The 15,185-nt window shown below is 39.0% G+C and overlaps 1 protein-coding gene and 1 long non-coding RNA gene across 4 annotated transcripts in view; one reads left to right on the top strand and one right to left on the bottom strand.

Annotated features, from left to right (window-relative positions):
• Positions 1 to 1,189: 1,189 nt before the first annotated feature.
• LOC125742576 (uncharacterized) lies at positions 1,190 to 6,629 on the top strand. Its single transcript, XR_007398133.1, has 3 exons — positions 1,190 to 1,374; positions 5,037 to 5,439; positions 6,563 to 6,629. It is a non-coding gene; the product is annotated as an uncharacterized LOC125742576 (long non-coding RNA).
• A 3,758-nt stretch (positions 6,630 to 10,387) lies between these two features.
• Positions 10,388 to 15,185, bottom strand: part of mpp2b (MAGUK p55 scaffold protein 2b) — a 60,618-nt gene continuing 55,820 nt past the window's right edge. For all 3 annotated transcript variants that reach the window (XM_049015264.1, XM_049015266.1, XM_049015265.1), the window contains exons 12-13: positions 14,962 to 15,090; positions 10,388 to 13,393 (exon numbers count right to left, since the gene is read on the bottom strand). In XM_049015264.1, the coding sequence (XP_048871221.1) occupies positions 13,217 to 13,393; positions 14,962 to 15,090 (306 nt within the window). In that variant the 3' untranslated portion in view covers positions 10,388 to 13,216. The remainder of the gene's footprint in view (positions 13,394 to 14,961; positions 15,091 to 15,185) is intronic.

Here is a 15,185-nt window from a genome sequence, read left to right as displayed (position 1 = left end):
AAACTGTAAGACCTCTGTGTCCTTATGCTGCATCCTGATACTTTTGTTTTAACTGATGGGATCTTTTTCAGGTCAGTTTGGTAAAATACACTTCTTACTGCATGACCTCTGGACCCAGTGTCAGCACTTTCTATGCAATGGCTCATGGGAAGGACCTACTAATTCCAGGAAATACCTGACCTTGCAGCCCACTGAAGGCAGTTATCTTGCTGAACATTACTTCCAGCTTTCATCTGTGTTCCTTATCAACATACTGCTTCTAAAACACAGGACACTATTTCGGTATGAATTTTCAGTTAACATTGCACTTGGCCTGGGTGTTATCCCACTTATGCGACTTTATGAGTTTATGCTTAATCTTCATCCATCCCTCCACCTTCCAGCTGCTTATCCTGCCAAGATCATGTGGTTGCCTGGAGCCAATCCCGGGCAACATACTGTAGGGCAGCAGGCTGGGTTTTATATGCGATTTACAGTACCTGAAATGACAACGCTTGTGTTGTGAATGTATTTTTTTTTTGTGTTACGCAACGGTATATGACAAATCTGTTTCTTATGAATGAATTTACGAATTATGGATGATTGAACTCCTTATGTTATGTTGTGGAGTTACACGATAAAGATATTGCTATTATTGTAAAATGTATACTGTATATTTTAAAAGGTATAGAAGCTATTAAGCACGACAAAAAACTGTAAAGGACTAGCATTCCATCCAGGGTGTCCATACCTTGTGATTCGTGTGGCTTGATTTGGGGCCATCCCTCCCTCTACAAGAATATGTCGTTTCTGTTCTGTGTTTGTACCGATAGATCACACATACAGTACCATTTATTATAGTTGTAGAACACTAGAGGTTCTAAGGTTCCTGCTGTACTAGTGTTAAATCTGCATTAGTCTTAAAACAGGACTGAGTTTTAAATTGGATGAGTGGATGTGTCTGCAATATTAACGAAAAAGCGCAATAAATGGCCTTTGAATAGATATTTTCTGTCCATTATAATGTTGCTTCCATAAAAGGATATATGATGAGGAGATGTGAGTTTGTATACTGAGATTTAATTGGAATTATAAACAAATGAATTTGACGAATGACAGTGGCCGATCTCTCAGTCACAGGAACTTGACTTGTTCCGCTGTGAACTTTGCACTGTGGCGCCTTCTATCTCCTTAACCACTCTGGAAGAACAGTAAAAGCCGCATTCCTGCTCTTAGCACTGTGCCTCGCGTTGGCGTGCATATTGCAAAGGAACAGCAGCACACCAAGATATCCACTTTTAGTTCAACTGGCCTGGGATATTTCCAGGGGGCTGTACCCGCCCAGGGGGACAACTCTAAGGACCACCTACTCATCCTCAGTTCTCTTTCAGAAAGGTGAGTTTGAATTTTCATATACAATTACAATGCCTGTGTATGATCAATTAACATTCTGTGCACAGCAGACCAATTTTATATTAACTGTCTGTTTTACAAAGGCAAGCGTACCATTCACTGGTGAACATTTAATTTGACTTAAAAGACTGCCCACGTGCAATGGATTTGTAATACTGGACTTGATGGGGAGGAGAATCGGTATAAACAGATTAATAATGATGAATGCATTGATAAATTGAGGGTTTATCTTATTCACATTAATTCTGGAATATCTACAACCCTGGAAGTGACTGAGTATTTTTTCTTTTTTCTATTGTCTATATGCAAAATGCCAGCCCATGCTACAATATCATGCATTTGGTACCATTTGAGTTATACGTTATCGGCTAAAGGGTTCTGCTGGGTAAGTATGGATGGAGATGACGAAAGAAGACAAAATGGCAGACAAACATTGCGGCAAGATACTTTCTGCTCTTGATATCACCAGACCCTCCACGTCATTTATTTTGGTGGTAAAGAATTCGAAGTTCCAGGGTTCCCACTATACCAGTGTTACATCTGTATTGGTCTTAAAGCTGGACTAGGTTTCAGTAGTGCTGGAAGTAGAGGTGTTGAAGGTGCTCCCTCTTGTCTGTTTCATCAAAGAAAAACAAAGTGATATTTTAAGTATCTCACAAAGGCTCAGAGGTGACGTGATTTTTTCTCCAAAAAGACTTACGTCGTTAGCTGTTGATAGCTACCAATGATACAAAAGAACTTCAGTAAAGTCTATTGGTTGTTCCAACTTTCAACATCAAGCTCAAAACATCTTGGCAGGTTTTGTTCTGCAAACGGTGCCTTTGAAAAGGGGAACTTGGTGAAGTTAGTCGGAGAAAAATATTTAAGAAAGAAAATAAACTGTAGCCTTTAAAAATGGTAAATGGAGCGTTACGTAAAATAACTTTCCGCCTCATAACCATAAAGATCTGCATCACGCTCTGCTCGCATGCTGACCTGTCTGACGGAGGGAGTCAGCGTCTCAAGAGCTCAGGCATCAAGGTTTCTGAAGGAACAAATTTAAGCCAATCAATACAGGTTATGAAACTGGCTTCATATTTTATTCCAGCAAAGAGTCCCCACCATTGTTTGAGCAGATACTCAACCTGAATTTTAGCATTAACAATATTAGCCCATATAAACTGTAAGACTGTAATGTATGATAATAGGATCTGCTATGGAATAAAATAAAGCAATTAAGTAATAAAGTGCACCCAAGGGAATGATACGAGTACGTATTGGTAATGGAGGTCATACTGCAATATGGGATCCATGGCCATTTAATTTCATTTTACTGTTTTATATACAATTCACAGTAGATTCTTCACAAAGCCACTTAGACCACCACTCATAGCTATGATTTCAGTCCCAAGAAACGAGACACAGAAATAAAAAGTAAACTTTATGTCGATTATAGTCTCATGAGGGACAGCTTGGGAAAGCTTCAAACAAAGACTGAAATAACAGCAGCCCTGGAGGACCTTTGTTCCCGCCAGCTAAGTCGTCTTGCAATAAAATACTGATCTCCATGGGACAGTGATATGAAGTCACGATTTACTGACAAAGACATCTCTATACAGAATATCACCCATCCATCCTTCTGTTTATTAGCTACTCTTGAGACATGGTGAACCTAGAATCTATCCCAGGGCACAGGGGACACCCAGGGCAGGATGCCAGTCCATCGCAGGGCACAGGGTAGGGGACACCCAGGGCAGGATGCATGTTGATACACTATGGTCAATTTAGAGATATCAACTAACTTATCCCACATGCTTTTGAACTTTGGGAAGAAACCTCACAAATACAGGGAGAACATGAAAAAGCTCCCCATTTAGCCTGGGGCAAGATTCAAACGATTCAAACTCAAAAAAAGTAAACCTTTCAGCATCCAAGGGACCAGGCTGCATGGTTCTCTTGGCGTGATAACGTAAGCGGGGGGGCATGAAGAGCTTCTAGTCAGCCTACAGCTAAATCTGTTTCCCAGCTCATTTCCAAGTCTTTCAGATCATATGCAAATGTTCACAGGTCTTTACATTTCTCATCTAATTACTCTCCAGTCCTCATTCCAGAGCTGCTCTTGGATTCCCATGCAGTCAAAAGAATTAGCACCATCAGGATCCTACAGATCTGCCAGACCTTCTACTATCAGATTTAATAATATCTTGCAGCTCCATATGTCCCTCTGTTAAGTAAATAAAAACCTACTATGAGCTTTTTGAATTCCTACAGAGACACTCACAATCAGATTTAACTCATTCACAGCCCACACGTAATTTAGAGACATCAGATCACCAAAACTGTATGGTTTTGGACTTAGGGATCGAATCTACTTATCTAGAGGTAAATTAAATTAGGCTTCCTAACACTTGGTTCGTATTCCAAAACAAAACTACTATTTTTTACATCCCTTCACATTTGTATTTTGTTATCATCTGAAAAATGGTTATGGAAATGGTTAGTCTTATGAAATGTAACCCTAACCCCCTCCCACCCGCCCCTGCAGTTTTATTGATCCATGAAATTACAAAAAGTAAAATATAAACTGAAAGGTTGCAAACCACCAGTCAGTAAATTCACACAGAAACAAGCACAGAACCCGGGTGGGAACAATGGATTACTACCAGAGTAAAATGAGTATAGAAACATATCATGTAAAACAAAACTACAAACTAGTGCTTTCATCCTTGAGATTGTTTACTGTAGATGCACCGATTGTATTGGCCAATTATTGGCATCAACCTATAGTTAAAAATGAGCCAATATTTACCGCCAATAACTGCCTTTAAAATAGTGTCTTGTATTGCTTTGCCCACCCTCATACTAAACAGGCGGTAAAATGGCTGCTACGTGGAATTATTTTAATGTCATTAGAAGTGTATTTTTCAAACATCACTCTGCAAAAATTTCATGAGGAGGATCTACTAGCAAACATCACACACAACAATTTTGATTGCTCACTTTAAGGCGAGACAGTGAAGAGTATGAAGACTTTCTGCAAAACGAATGCGTCCCAGTAAAAAAGGCTGCAGCACTGCTGAATGACACTAGTTTGTCAGTAACGAAAGCGTTTGATGGCAAAAGAAAATTCAGCGCAAACGGTGTGAAATCAGAAGATGTTACTCAGATGTTTCTGATACTCGATGATCCGCCCTTCTCTGTTGTAACTGTTATAAGATGAATGCAGTTATAAAATCTCTTACCAAAGAATAAATACTTTTCATATTTACATCCATCTGCGATGGGCTGGCCCCCCGTCCTGGGTTGTTCCCTGCCTCGTGCCCATTGCTCCAGAATAGGCTCCGGACCCCCCGTAACCCGGAATGATAAGTGGTTTGGAAAATGGATGGATTTACATCCATTGTCTGTAACTGCTGTCCTATTCAGGGTTCAATGTCCCATGTCCCTTTAAACCAATTTTAAGCAGATCCTCCCAAACACTCAGTATCAGCATCAGTATCTGCTTTCAAAATGACCAGCTATCAATATCGGAAACACATTTCCTTATCGGAGCATCACTATTATTTACTCATTTGATACTTCATTTTTTTATTATTAATTCATTGACATATTTTGATTTTATATTTTATTTGGACACTTTGACCCAAAATTCTTGTTTTCCACAGGATTCCTAGGGATTTGTATCTCATAAATGGGTGTGGACATCTCTCTTATATGGTAATTTTTATTATTTATCATATAGTACAGTTATGTGATGACTGACAAGAAGCACATTGCCCTGTTTATGTGTGTTCATTAGCAGATGATGGCTTTGCTGTAGTTCTGCAGTATCTTAGCTCTCATTCTGCTCACAGGTTTGTGACGCTGTTTATTGCGATAGGAATCAGTATCCTCTGCTGTGCCAGGTATTTTAAATACTGCTATGATAGGAATGTGAGAGATCTGGGCCGGAGTCCCGAAAGGACCTCAGTCTTCATCATTCCTATGCCATCCATCGAAGAAAACGACCATTATAGCCCACCTCACTACAGCAGGATTGACATTGAACTTCCGCCTCCGTATTCTGAGGTACAGCACCGCATCACGTGACATTCCATGGGGGGCTGGGGTGGGGGGGCTGGGGTGGGGGGGCTCCCCGGGTAACTTTCAGAGTATAAATGTACAATTGTGAGCAATCACAAAAAAATTACCTTTGCAGAATTTACTGCAAACCTATAAAAGTTACTTTCAAGGTTAAAAATTAAGGCCTAAAATATATCCATGTTTTTAAAACATAAATCTTACTTATAGGTGAGGCGCGATATTGGATGCTGGTGTCGCGATTAGATATCTACCAATGAATTCTATTTTTAGGCTGTATATTTATTGCTACTCCATTGACAGCATTAACGGAATCTCAGGATCAGGTGAGCAGGCTTCTATAATGTAGAGAAAAAAATCAGTAGAAAGGTAAACGCAAGCAGACAAGTGGAAATTACTTTATGCCGCCTTTATGACACTTTATGTCGCCTTTATGACACTTTATGACACCTTTGGACAAAGGTGTCGGAAAATGATTTAAACCTAAATGTTAATGAGTCTTTATATTTGCCCCGATTTACCCCTTTAATTTGGACATTGCTAATTTTGCGTTCACTTCGGTTGTTTATAATATCTCTCCCTCTATCTGATACACGTGCTGCCAACCTGGCAGCTGTAGTTACAAGTGTGGCAGCATTCAGAATAGGTAGTACTGACCGGAAGTCGGGTGTACAACAAAACTGCAAGGAGCCGGAGAACCTTCCTACTCGCTGAAGAATTTGCAGATGATTTTCAGAAGCTCTGTCAGCTCAGACTCCAAATCAGGCGCAAGTAGAGCTTTATTTGCGATAGTTTTTAGCAGAACCATATTCACAAAGACCAGTGGCAAGTGCAGCAATGACTCGGTTCTCAATAGGGTTGCAAAGGGGTGGGAAATTTCCAGAAACTTTGCAGAATATTTCCATTCTATGGGAAGTTAAGCTGGGGAATTTTGGAAATATTACAAATTGGAAACTTTCCATGGGAATATAAAATTTCCAGAATTTTGCAACCGTAGTTATATGTAGGTAAGATTACAAGTAAATTATTCTAGCTTTGCACTTCTCTGTAAGACAGACCCTTCCAGTCTCCAGCTATGCAATCAGCTCACCAAGCTTCTCTCCTCATGCAGGTGGAGATGAAGCCAGACTTGTTTCCCCTTCCTGAAGAGCTACCTCCCCCGTACATAGAATTCTCAGCATTAGATTTTGCACCCTGTCACTCGCCAGTCTCACCACAGCTGCCCACAGTCCCATCAAGTGGAATACCATCTCCTCAGGATCACGCCCCTCCCACTGAAAACGGAGGGGGTCTCCAGTTTGGGGACACAGGGGCCTCCGACACCTTTGAATAGAGACTGCAGGGGTTCCATTCATTTAGTAATAATGTTTTTGTAAATATCTTATCAAGTGTTGCTTTAATAAATTTGACTTTGCATTTATCCAGTTTCATGTTAGTTTGTCAACAAGATTAGCACAAAGCATACAATATAACAGAATTTCATATACAAAACACACTCGTATCTAAACTGCTACTCTCTTTCAAGGTGTAATGGTATTACCTGACTATATGGTATTACCTGACTATATGGTGTTTGGGTGCTGTGTGCCAGTGGCATGCTCACTGTGTGCTCCAACCTTAGCCTGTTATTTACACCCTGAGTACCAAGTACAAGACTCACCTAGCTATATTGGACCATAAAGGAGTCTGAGAGAGGTCTCCTTGTTATTCATTACCTGGTGTCAGTAAAATCCTTCCCATACTGCTTGACATACAGCAACCAATGAAAGAATTACAACAACCTCATTACAAAAAGGACCTAAGGTTTTAGGTTTTTTTTTTTTTAAGTTTTTACTGCGCACAATTTTCCATATACTCAGAAGAGACAGGGAAGGCCTTTCTAATACAACCTGTATTTTTTTTAAGTACTTTATAACAACTGTATAGTTTATAAGAAGTTTTTATGGTGTTGATTGAAGAAATCTACACAAAATAATAAATGGCGCCATCTATTGAAAGGGAGCTGGAATCTCTTCAGAACGGTTTCTCCTGCTCAAAATGCAACTGAGGTTTGGTGCAGCCTGAACCCCAGGAAAGCTTGGAAAATCAATTATTCATATGGTTACATTTTACTAGAACTGTTTCGGGTGATAGATAGATAGATAGATAGATAGATAGATAGATAGATAGATAGATAGATAGATAGATAGATAGATAGATAGATAGATAGATAGATAGATAGATAGATGATAGATAGATAGATAGATAGATAGATAGATAGATAGATAGATAGATAGATAGATAGATAGATAGATAGATAGATAGATCTAAGATCATCTAAGAGATGGCTGCTGGCATAATATACATGGGATTTGATTTACTGAATTAATATTTAATTCTTATTCTGCATTTATTCCTGTAAGTATACAGCATGAAGAGGATGTCATGGCCAGTTGATGAATGGTGTTTTTGTCTCAAACCCTTGTCTTTGTGCTGTATACTGCCCCTGGTGTGATACTTTTTGATTAGGCCATATTTATTGTATTTCATAGAATTTGATCATAATGCTAAGTTCTGCTACAAATACTTAGGTCCCGTCTTCTTTCTGCATTCTGCACCATCCTGCTACAACATAACTTGTAGTTTAGGTTGGAGCTCGCCCATCTGAATTGTTGTGCTGTGTTTGGAAGTCATTTTATTGAAAAAGTCTATAAAGGAAATAAGTAATCCAAAATAATGCTCGACTTCAGTTATCAGTATGGACACCACCAGGTGAAAGAATTACTGGAACCATATGATACTTACGCATAGCAGTGAGTAAACTAGGCTCGCTAATTACCAAACTGATTATGCAGTTGATACCCTTTTATGACCAATAGAAGCCAGACTGCTTGCCAACAGAGGCCTAATCAACCTCTGCAGCTGCAAAAGCTAACATGGCCTGCGTGGAGCTGACCTACTTTGGAGGCCAGGATCTGGATCCTGGTCCCATATCTGCTGGACTTTGGTTGAGCTAATCGCCTAATTAATTTAGCAATATTTAGCTGTGGTTTGATCCTACCCACGGTTTGACCTTATTTGCACTATGTATCAAATGTTTTCAAACATTTTCATGTGTATCGAAATTACATTTACTTTTTCTCCTGTAATAATACTTGACCTGGGCCTCTACGAAGTACACAAACCGGAAAGGAGAAACTTGTTCACATTTGTGGATTTAGCCTACATTTAGGTTTTGCCTACATTTTATTTATACATAATGCATACGGCCCTGAGAATGTAAGTTACCACTCACATAACTCACTCATCTCTGTCGCTACTTTCCCACTCTGCAGTCAATGCTGAAGCTTCACATCTTCATTTCCTGCTACGTCTCTCATGTCGTATTAACCGGCAGCGGAAACACACATCCACCTAGGGAACTAACCAGCACCGCAAGAGGCACCATTAGCATATCAAAGTGAAATGGCTTCACCCTGGCAGCAGAGGGCGTTGAACAGTCTGCACATGTGCGCCAACTTCCTGCTCTGCTAGTTACACCAGGCGCTGCTGTTTCCAGATAGTAGCCCAGAAAGTGATTAAATGGCCGTGTAACATCACATAACAGGGAGTGGTCTTCTGGACGTCTATCTGCAATCTGTTTACTGTATCTCATGTAGTCAAGAGATATGTCATATTATATGTAATAAAAGAGATAGATTTCTGAGCTACGTTTTACTGGTTTTCCGCTATTACAACACCATTATATTACAAGGTACAACATGAATATTTAACAGTAGTGTGCAAGGTGGAACACTCAAGATGACCAACTTGACTGATTCTGTAGCTGATATTCATGTTAAAGAATAACAATCAAAGAATATTAAAAAATAAAAGCACTGCAAAGGGCCATGGTGATTGCAGTTGTTTTCTTGTGCTACATGCACCATTCTGACACGTCTACTTTGCAAATAGGTTGGACAATTCTAGAGCAAAGCATCCATTTTCTGTAACCACTTATCTTATTCAGGGTTGTGGGGGGTCCAGAGGCTATGAGACATAAAGAACACAGAGGACAACCCAGGATGGGGCGCCAACCCATCGCAGGGCACACTCACGTAGATCACTCAAACATACACGCTTATGGGTAATTTGGTAAATCCAATTAACCTCAGCATGTTTTTGGACTGTGGGGAGGGGGACCAATGTACCTGGAGGAAACCCCACGATGACACGGGGAGAACATGCAAACTCCACACACATAGAGAGGTTCTGATATCTGTTTATTAATATAGAGAATATGATTTTGGGGAATCTTCAAATACTACCTGAGTATAAACATTACAGCAGTAAGTAAGAAGTAAAGCCTGAAAAAAAGATTAAATAAAATCCCCTAATACCACACTAGGCAGATATACAGAAGCTGTATGCATTCATATAAAGGTGAATTTTTTTAATTTTTAAAGACTGACGTCATACTCTGTGTATGTCTGTCTGGACCACAGACACAGACTTGAAGGCTTTATAATGTTGTATTTATCAAAAGGGTTTCACTGGGCTTTGATCTGCAGATATTACGTTTAAAGGGAAACAGCGCAGCAAATGCATGAAGAGAAACGCGAGTCCTTTGTGAGAGCGTCAGGATCATTCATTCATTACCCTTTGTGGATGCTTATGCTGTTAACGCATCATGTATGCGGCTTTCATGTAGGTCCACCACAAATCTACAGCTGCTGGCTGAGGTTCTCCTGAATATTTATCCCATCTTGTTTCGTTGCCTTTAACACAATTCAGTGTATGTTAGCCTATGGAAGGTATCAGTTTTTACCTTAAAATGAAGAGACTTGCTTGTACATTTTAGTCTTTAGAGAGTCAACAGTAGCAGGCCCCAGCCTCCCCCACCCCCACCCTGACCCCCAGACCCGCCACCCTGTTTGTTTGATGATTCTCAAAGGATCACAGTAGAACATCAAACAGATGAAACATACAAAGGATACTGTATTTGGAAGATCAGATTCTAGAACTGCTATACAGTGGCTGATAAAACAAACTAGAAGTGACGATAAAGAGCAGTCATAAAAATATAATTTGCGGATCAAACACAAAATGGCGCGACGAAAAGGTGTTATTAGCTGTCAGACCTGCAGACACATGCAGAACATACAAGTACATTGGAATCTGTTCACAAGGAATCTAACAAAATCATTGGATCATGACTCCAATAAATTTACCAATCAGCTGTTTAACGATTCCAAGTCAGACTTTACAGTGTAGTAACATGGAAATTAACTACAGGGGCTGATTTACTACAGGTCCTATGTGAATATATGAACAGCTGGAACCACGATAAATTTTATTTACTTACAATGAGGCTTCCAGCTATAACTGTGATCGGCACCCGAATATTTGGGTTTTGCAGCTTTTAATTCACGAATTCTTAAATCAAACCATTTCAAAGAGAACTTTCTGGAAGGAGAGTATGACAGACATAGAACACAGCACAAGAATTTATCCATCTAAAATGCATGGAATATTAAACATGTTAAATATAATTCAGACATATGTAATACTTGCTGTAATTATCAGGGCAATGCAAACAGAAAATTAGTGCAAATGAGGTACAAATGTGTTGCCTGTAATCCTTCAAATAAAAAATCCTACATGGACAAGTCACACAGGGAATGAGCATCTATTTCATTACATAAAGGATTCATGAATGCCTGTATAGACAAATCTACACATAAAGAAGAAATCAGGTAACAAAACTATAGGACACTTTATAAAATGACTACGTTCTACATTCTAAAAAAAGTTAACAAAATCATATATCATAAGACGTTCTATTAAATATTACAGGGCACAAACAAAATCAACATTTATTAAAAGTCATAAACTATGTCATCAGCATTTGCATTAAACCATCTATAGTAATAAGTGTTCCAGCTATATGAAATCACACCACTGAAGCATTAGAGACAAAACATTTCAATTTAATTTGGACTAACATAGGCTACTCTCCTGACGTTGGCATTCCTAAACCTTGTGACTTCAGAACAAAACTCATATATCACACTGGTCCAAGTTGTACCTTTTTCAGATTAATTAAATCTTAGAGTGATGCCAACACCCTATTAAATGACGCCTACAGAGAAATGTTCCACACATAATGGCAGGCGAGAGAGATGTGTAAAAGGAAGAAGAGGTAGAGTTCGCAGATGAAGGGAACGACAATCCTTTTACGGGCTGGTATAACTACCAACACGGCCTGCTCTCCTCAAACCTGCAGGGCAACTCACGTCCTCGCTGACACCATCTTAGAAAATCAGCCCCAACTCAGTGAACCAGACCATTATACTTTGGACCATCCAGTCCTGGCCATCTCTTGAAGGTTGATGCAACTTGTCCAGATGAGGAAAGCAGTCCTTTTGGCACATTTGCGAGCATGTGAGGGCATGCGAGAGCATGACTGCATGTCTGACCACGTGCAGACAGGTGTCGATGACAGCACAGGGAATGAGGTTGCATATTTACAATTAAATATATTGATATATTATCAAAATTCCTAATATACAGTTTATTTCACATCATGGTTCATGTTTAAGCTACGCTTCAAAAGTATATACCAATTTAATTGAAGTCATAACATAAAAGTGAGAAAAATGGGAATTTCAAGGTGACAACCAGCTATTTTGGACATGCAGGGATGTAAAAGCAACTACTAATCCTCTTGGTTACACTTAGGGTTAGGTTTTAATTACATGTTTGACCTTTCTACAATGTCAGCTAAAACCTTACAGTTGAATGAAACTGTTCGTAAGTATATAATTAATAAGTGTATTTTGCCACAAATATACATAACAGAATTTCTGGGTAACAAAACCACTTTACAAACTTTACACTGCCCCAAATGTCTGCCAGTGCTGACATTACTATGGTTACCTGAAGGAAACCGGATCCTCCGCGAAATGTTCTGTAGTTACACATTATGTACATGCCAAATGACAACTGATAAGATGAAGATGCGTATACCTAGTAACATTTAGCTGCATGAATACAGTATATCCGTCGAAATATTAGTGTATTGTTGACATTCCATACACCAATTTAACAATTTTCAATAACTCCATTGTGCATTTTTGCACAAAAGGCACTGATGCATGCTGGGAATATTCGTTCATTACGATTTCACCCTTAATTCACAGAGGATGGCCTTTAAAAATATAAGTTTTAGTCTTCTCACGAAACATTGGTAGTGACTAAAGGTTTTGCTACAACCAGGATTAATTTGGTCCGCGTTCTGAGATTTCTGTCATGCTTTTGATCGATGCAAACTGAATTGGTGATGGATGCGTATTTACCACACAACATTATAAAAACAACACATGGGACTCCTTGATTGATGCACGTAATTATCACAAGTCTTAAAGAAACGCAAGATAAAAATGTTGCTGTTGGATCAACTCAAGAAAATATCCTGCAGAACAAATCAACGTTTAAATAAATGAAGATAATTCAGAAACAGAGACACACATTTACATCACTCATCGAATCTTCCTACGTCTTTCGGAAACCAAGAAATGATTATAATAAAATAAATACAACTAAAAAGTCTGAAAAAGGGAATTTTTAAAGAATTTTTTTGGGGGTAGCCAAGAAGAGTGATGGATGAGATGCACAAATTTGACATCCACCCTGTAGAGTTGTGTAGCATCCCCTGGGTTGCTTGGCACTGGTAAAGTAGTTCGCTTCGAATGACAAAGTCGGTCCTCTTGCAAATTGTCCAAATTACCTCACTGACTTGCCTGACCTAAAAGACCCAGCTGACAGGAACCCACTGCTGTTCAACCCCTAGCTTCTCTAGTGCCCCCCGCAGCCTGCGGAAAGCACTCTCCAAATTGTCGTTGATGATGGTAAGGTCAAAATAGTGCCCGTAGGCTCTCTGGATCCTACCGCTCTCCTCCACTGTCCTCTTCAGCTCTGAATCCTGCAGGAAGAAACACATGTGAGCCAGCATACTAATCACTGTCAGCTACGCTGACCTGTCAAATGCACAGGAACACAATACACAGCAAACACGCTATTCATCATTTACTACCCGAGCTCCTTACAGCTGATACCAAACAGGGTTTGGAAAGTGTCTTTAAATTTTTGAGTACTACTTGAAGATTTCTTGAAGCTAACCCTTTGAAAAATGGTAAAAACATACAGTGTTCACAGAAAGTCTTGGGATGCTTAATTCTATAACAACATTGCAGATATACCAGTTTCATAAGAAAAGTTAATTGACAAACAACATTTAACATTTTCTTTTTGTTTCTTTTTCTTTCAATTGTTACTATTGACTGACTCATTAAGTCCCTGTTTTTGCCATTTTGCTATTAATTGCAATTGTAGACTTTGGCTCTCAAAGGGATACTACACATAAATGTTTGGTGTTTAATGTCATTGCAAAGGTGTTACTAATTAAAAAGCACCCAGTGAGACTGCTTGTCAATGAACTTTTTTATCTCAGAACAGTAATTTTACAACTGCAATTTGGGTTTAAATTTATTTAACCCACTGCGATGGCCTGGCCCCCCATCCTGGGTTGTTCCCTGCCTCGTGCCCATTGCTTCTGGGATAGGCTCCGGACCCCCCGTGACCCAGTAGTAGGATAAGCGGTTAGTAAAATGGATGGATGGATTTATTTAACCCAATTACTTGAAATGAATGTTTTACTCTAAAGTACTGAATATTTCTAGCGTGATTTTTATTTTTGTACACAAAGAAGTAATTTTTATGAAAAAAAGAAGCTTCCCAAGGCTTTCTGTGAGAACTGAATGGGGATGCACACATTTTCACACCTGAGGAAGACAGAACCCTCTGTTTGTAGTCCTCCATTTGTAACCATAAATGCATAGCAATAAGGTGAACATTAGGTGTCTCTGGTGTTGGTTTGGTAGAAGTTATTGTCGCACGAAAACAATTGCAAAAAAAACAAACAGGCAACACTTTTCTAAAGGACATGTTTTTGGTAATTTAAGGAAATGTATAATGCAATTTAATGCATTCATAAAACATTAGAAACTTGGCTATAAATATTCATGAAAAGGCATAACACATTATGGCCATATGCATCATGCATTATAGATTCTTCTATAATGTAGTACAAAGCATCCTTAATGCTTGCACTGACCATTATAATGTATTATAAAGGTATGTATAGTGCATTATGGATGAGAGCTTCATATAGCATTCATAATGCATAACACACATGGCTATAACGTGTCATGCCTTTTTATAAATAGTCATAGCTGTGTGTATAATACTTTATGAATGTACTATTATTTGTTATGAATGTGTTTATAAATTACTAAAGAAAAGTATTACCAAAAAAATGAGGAAAAATATTCTCAACAACTGCTACCGGGAGATAATACAAATATAAATCAACACTTTAGGGTTCACTGTCAACACATGAACCACACTGTGCCAGCAGAACTCAATTAAAACTCAAGGAGATGCAATCATTTGACTCAATGAATCCTATATCATTTTAACAGCTGAATGTACCGTCAGTTGCTTGGTGACAACTCCAGCCTCAATGGCTGATCGGTTCATAGCCTTCAGGACCTCAAAATCTGGGGCTTCAATGAACACCACATAGGGCAGGAACTCTGATGTCCGGAGAATTTTGAGAGCCTGCAGGATGGAACACAAAAGATAATACTCAACATTACATTTGTAGGGAGACTTGACATGAAGATCTGTGTATAGCTGAGGGGAAACAGCCTTTG

The sequence above is a fragment of the Brienomyrus brachyistius genome, chromosome 5 (genome assembly GCF_023856365.1).
Source record: "Brienomyrus brachyistius isolate T26 chromosome 5, BBRACH_0.4, whole genome shotgun sequence".
In the NCBI taxonomy this organism is placed as follows: domain Eukaryota; kingdom Metazoa; phylum Chordata; class Actinopteri; order Osteoglossiformes; family Mormyridae; genus Brienomyrus; species Brienomyrus brachyistius.
The sequence above is the reverse complement of the archived record's forward strand: the minus strand, read 5'-3'. Positions and strand labels throughout refer to the sequence as shown.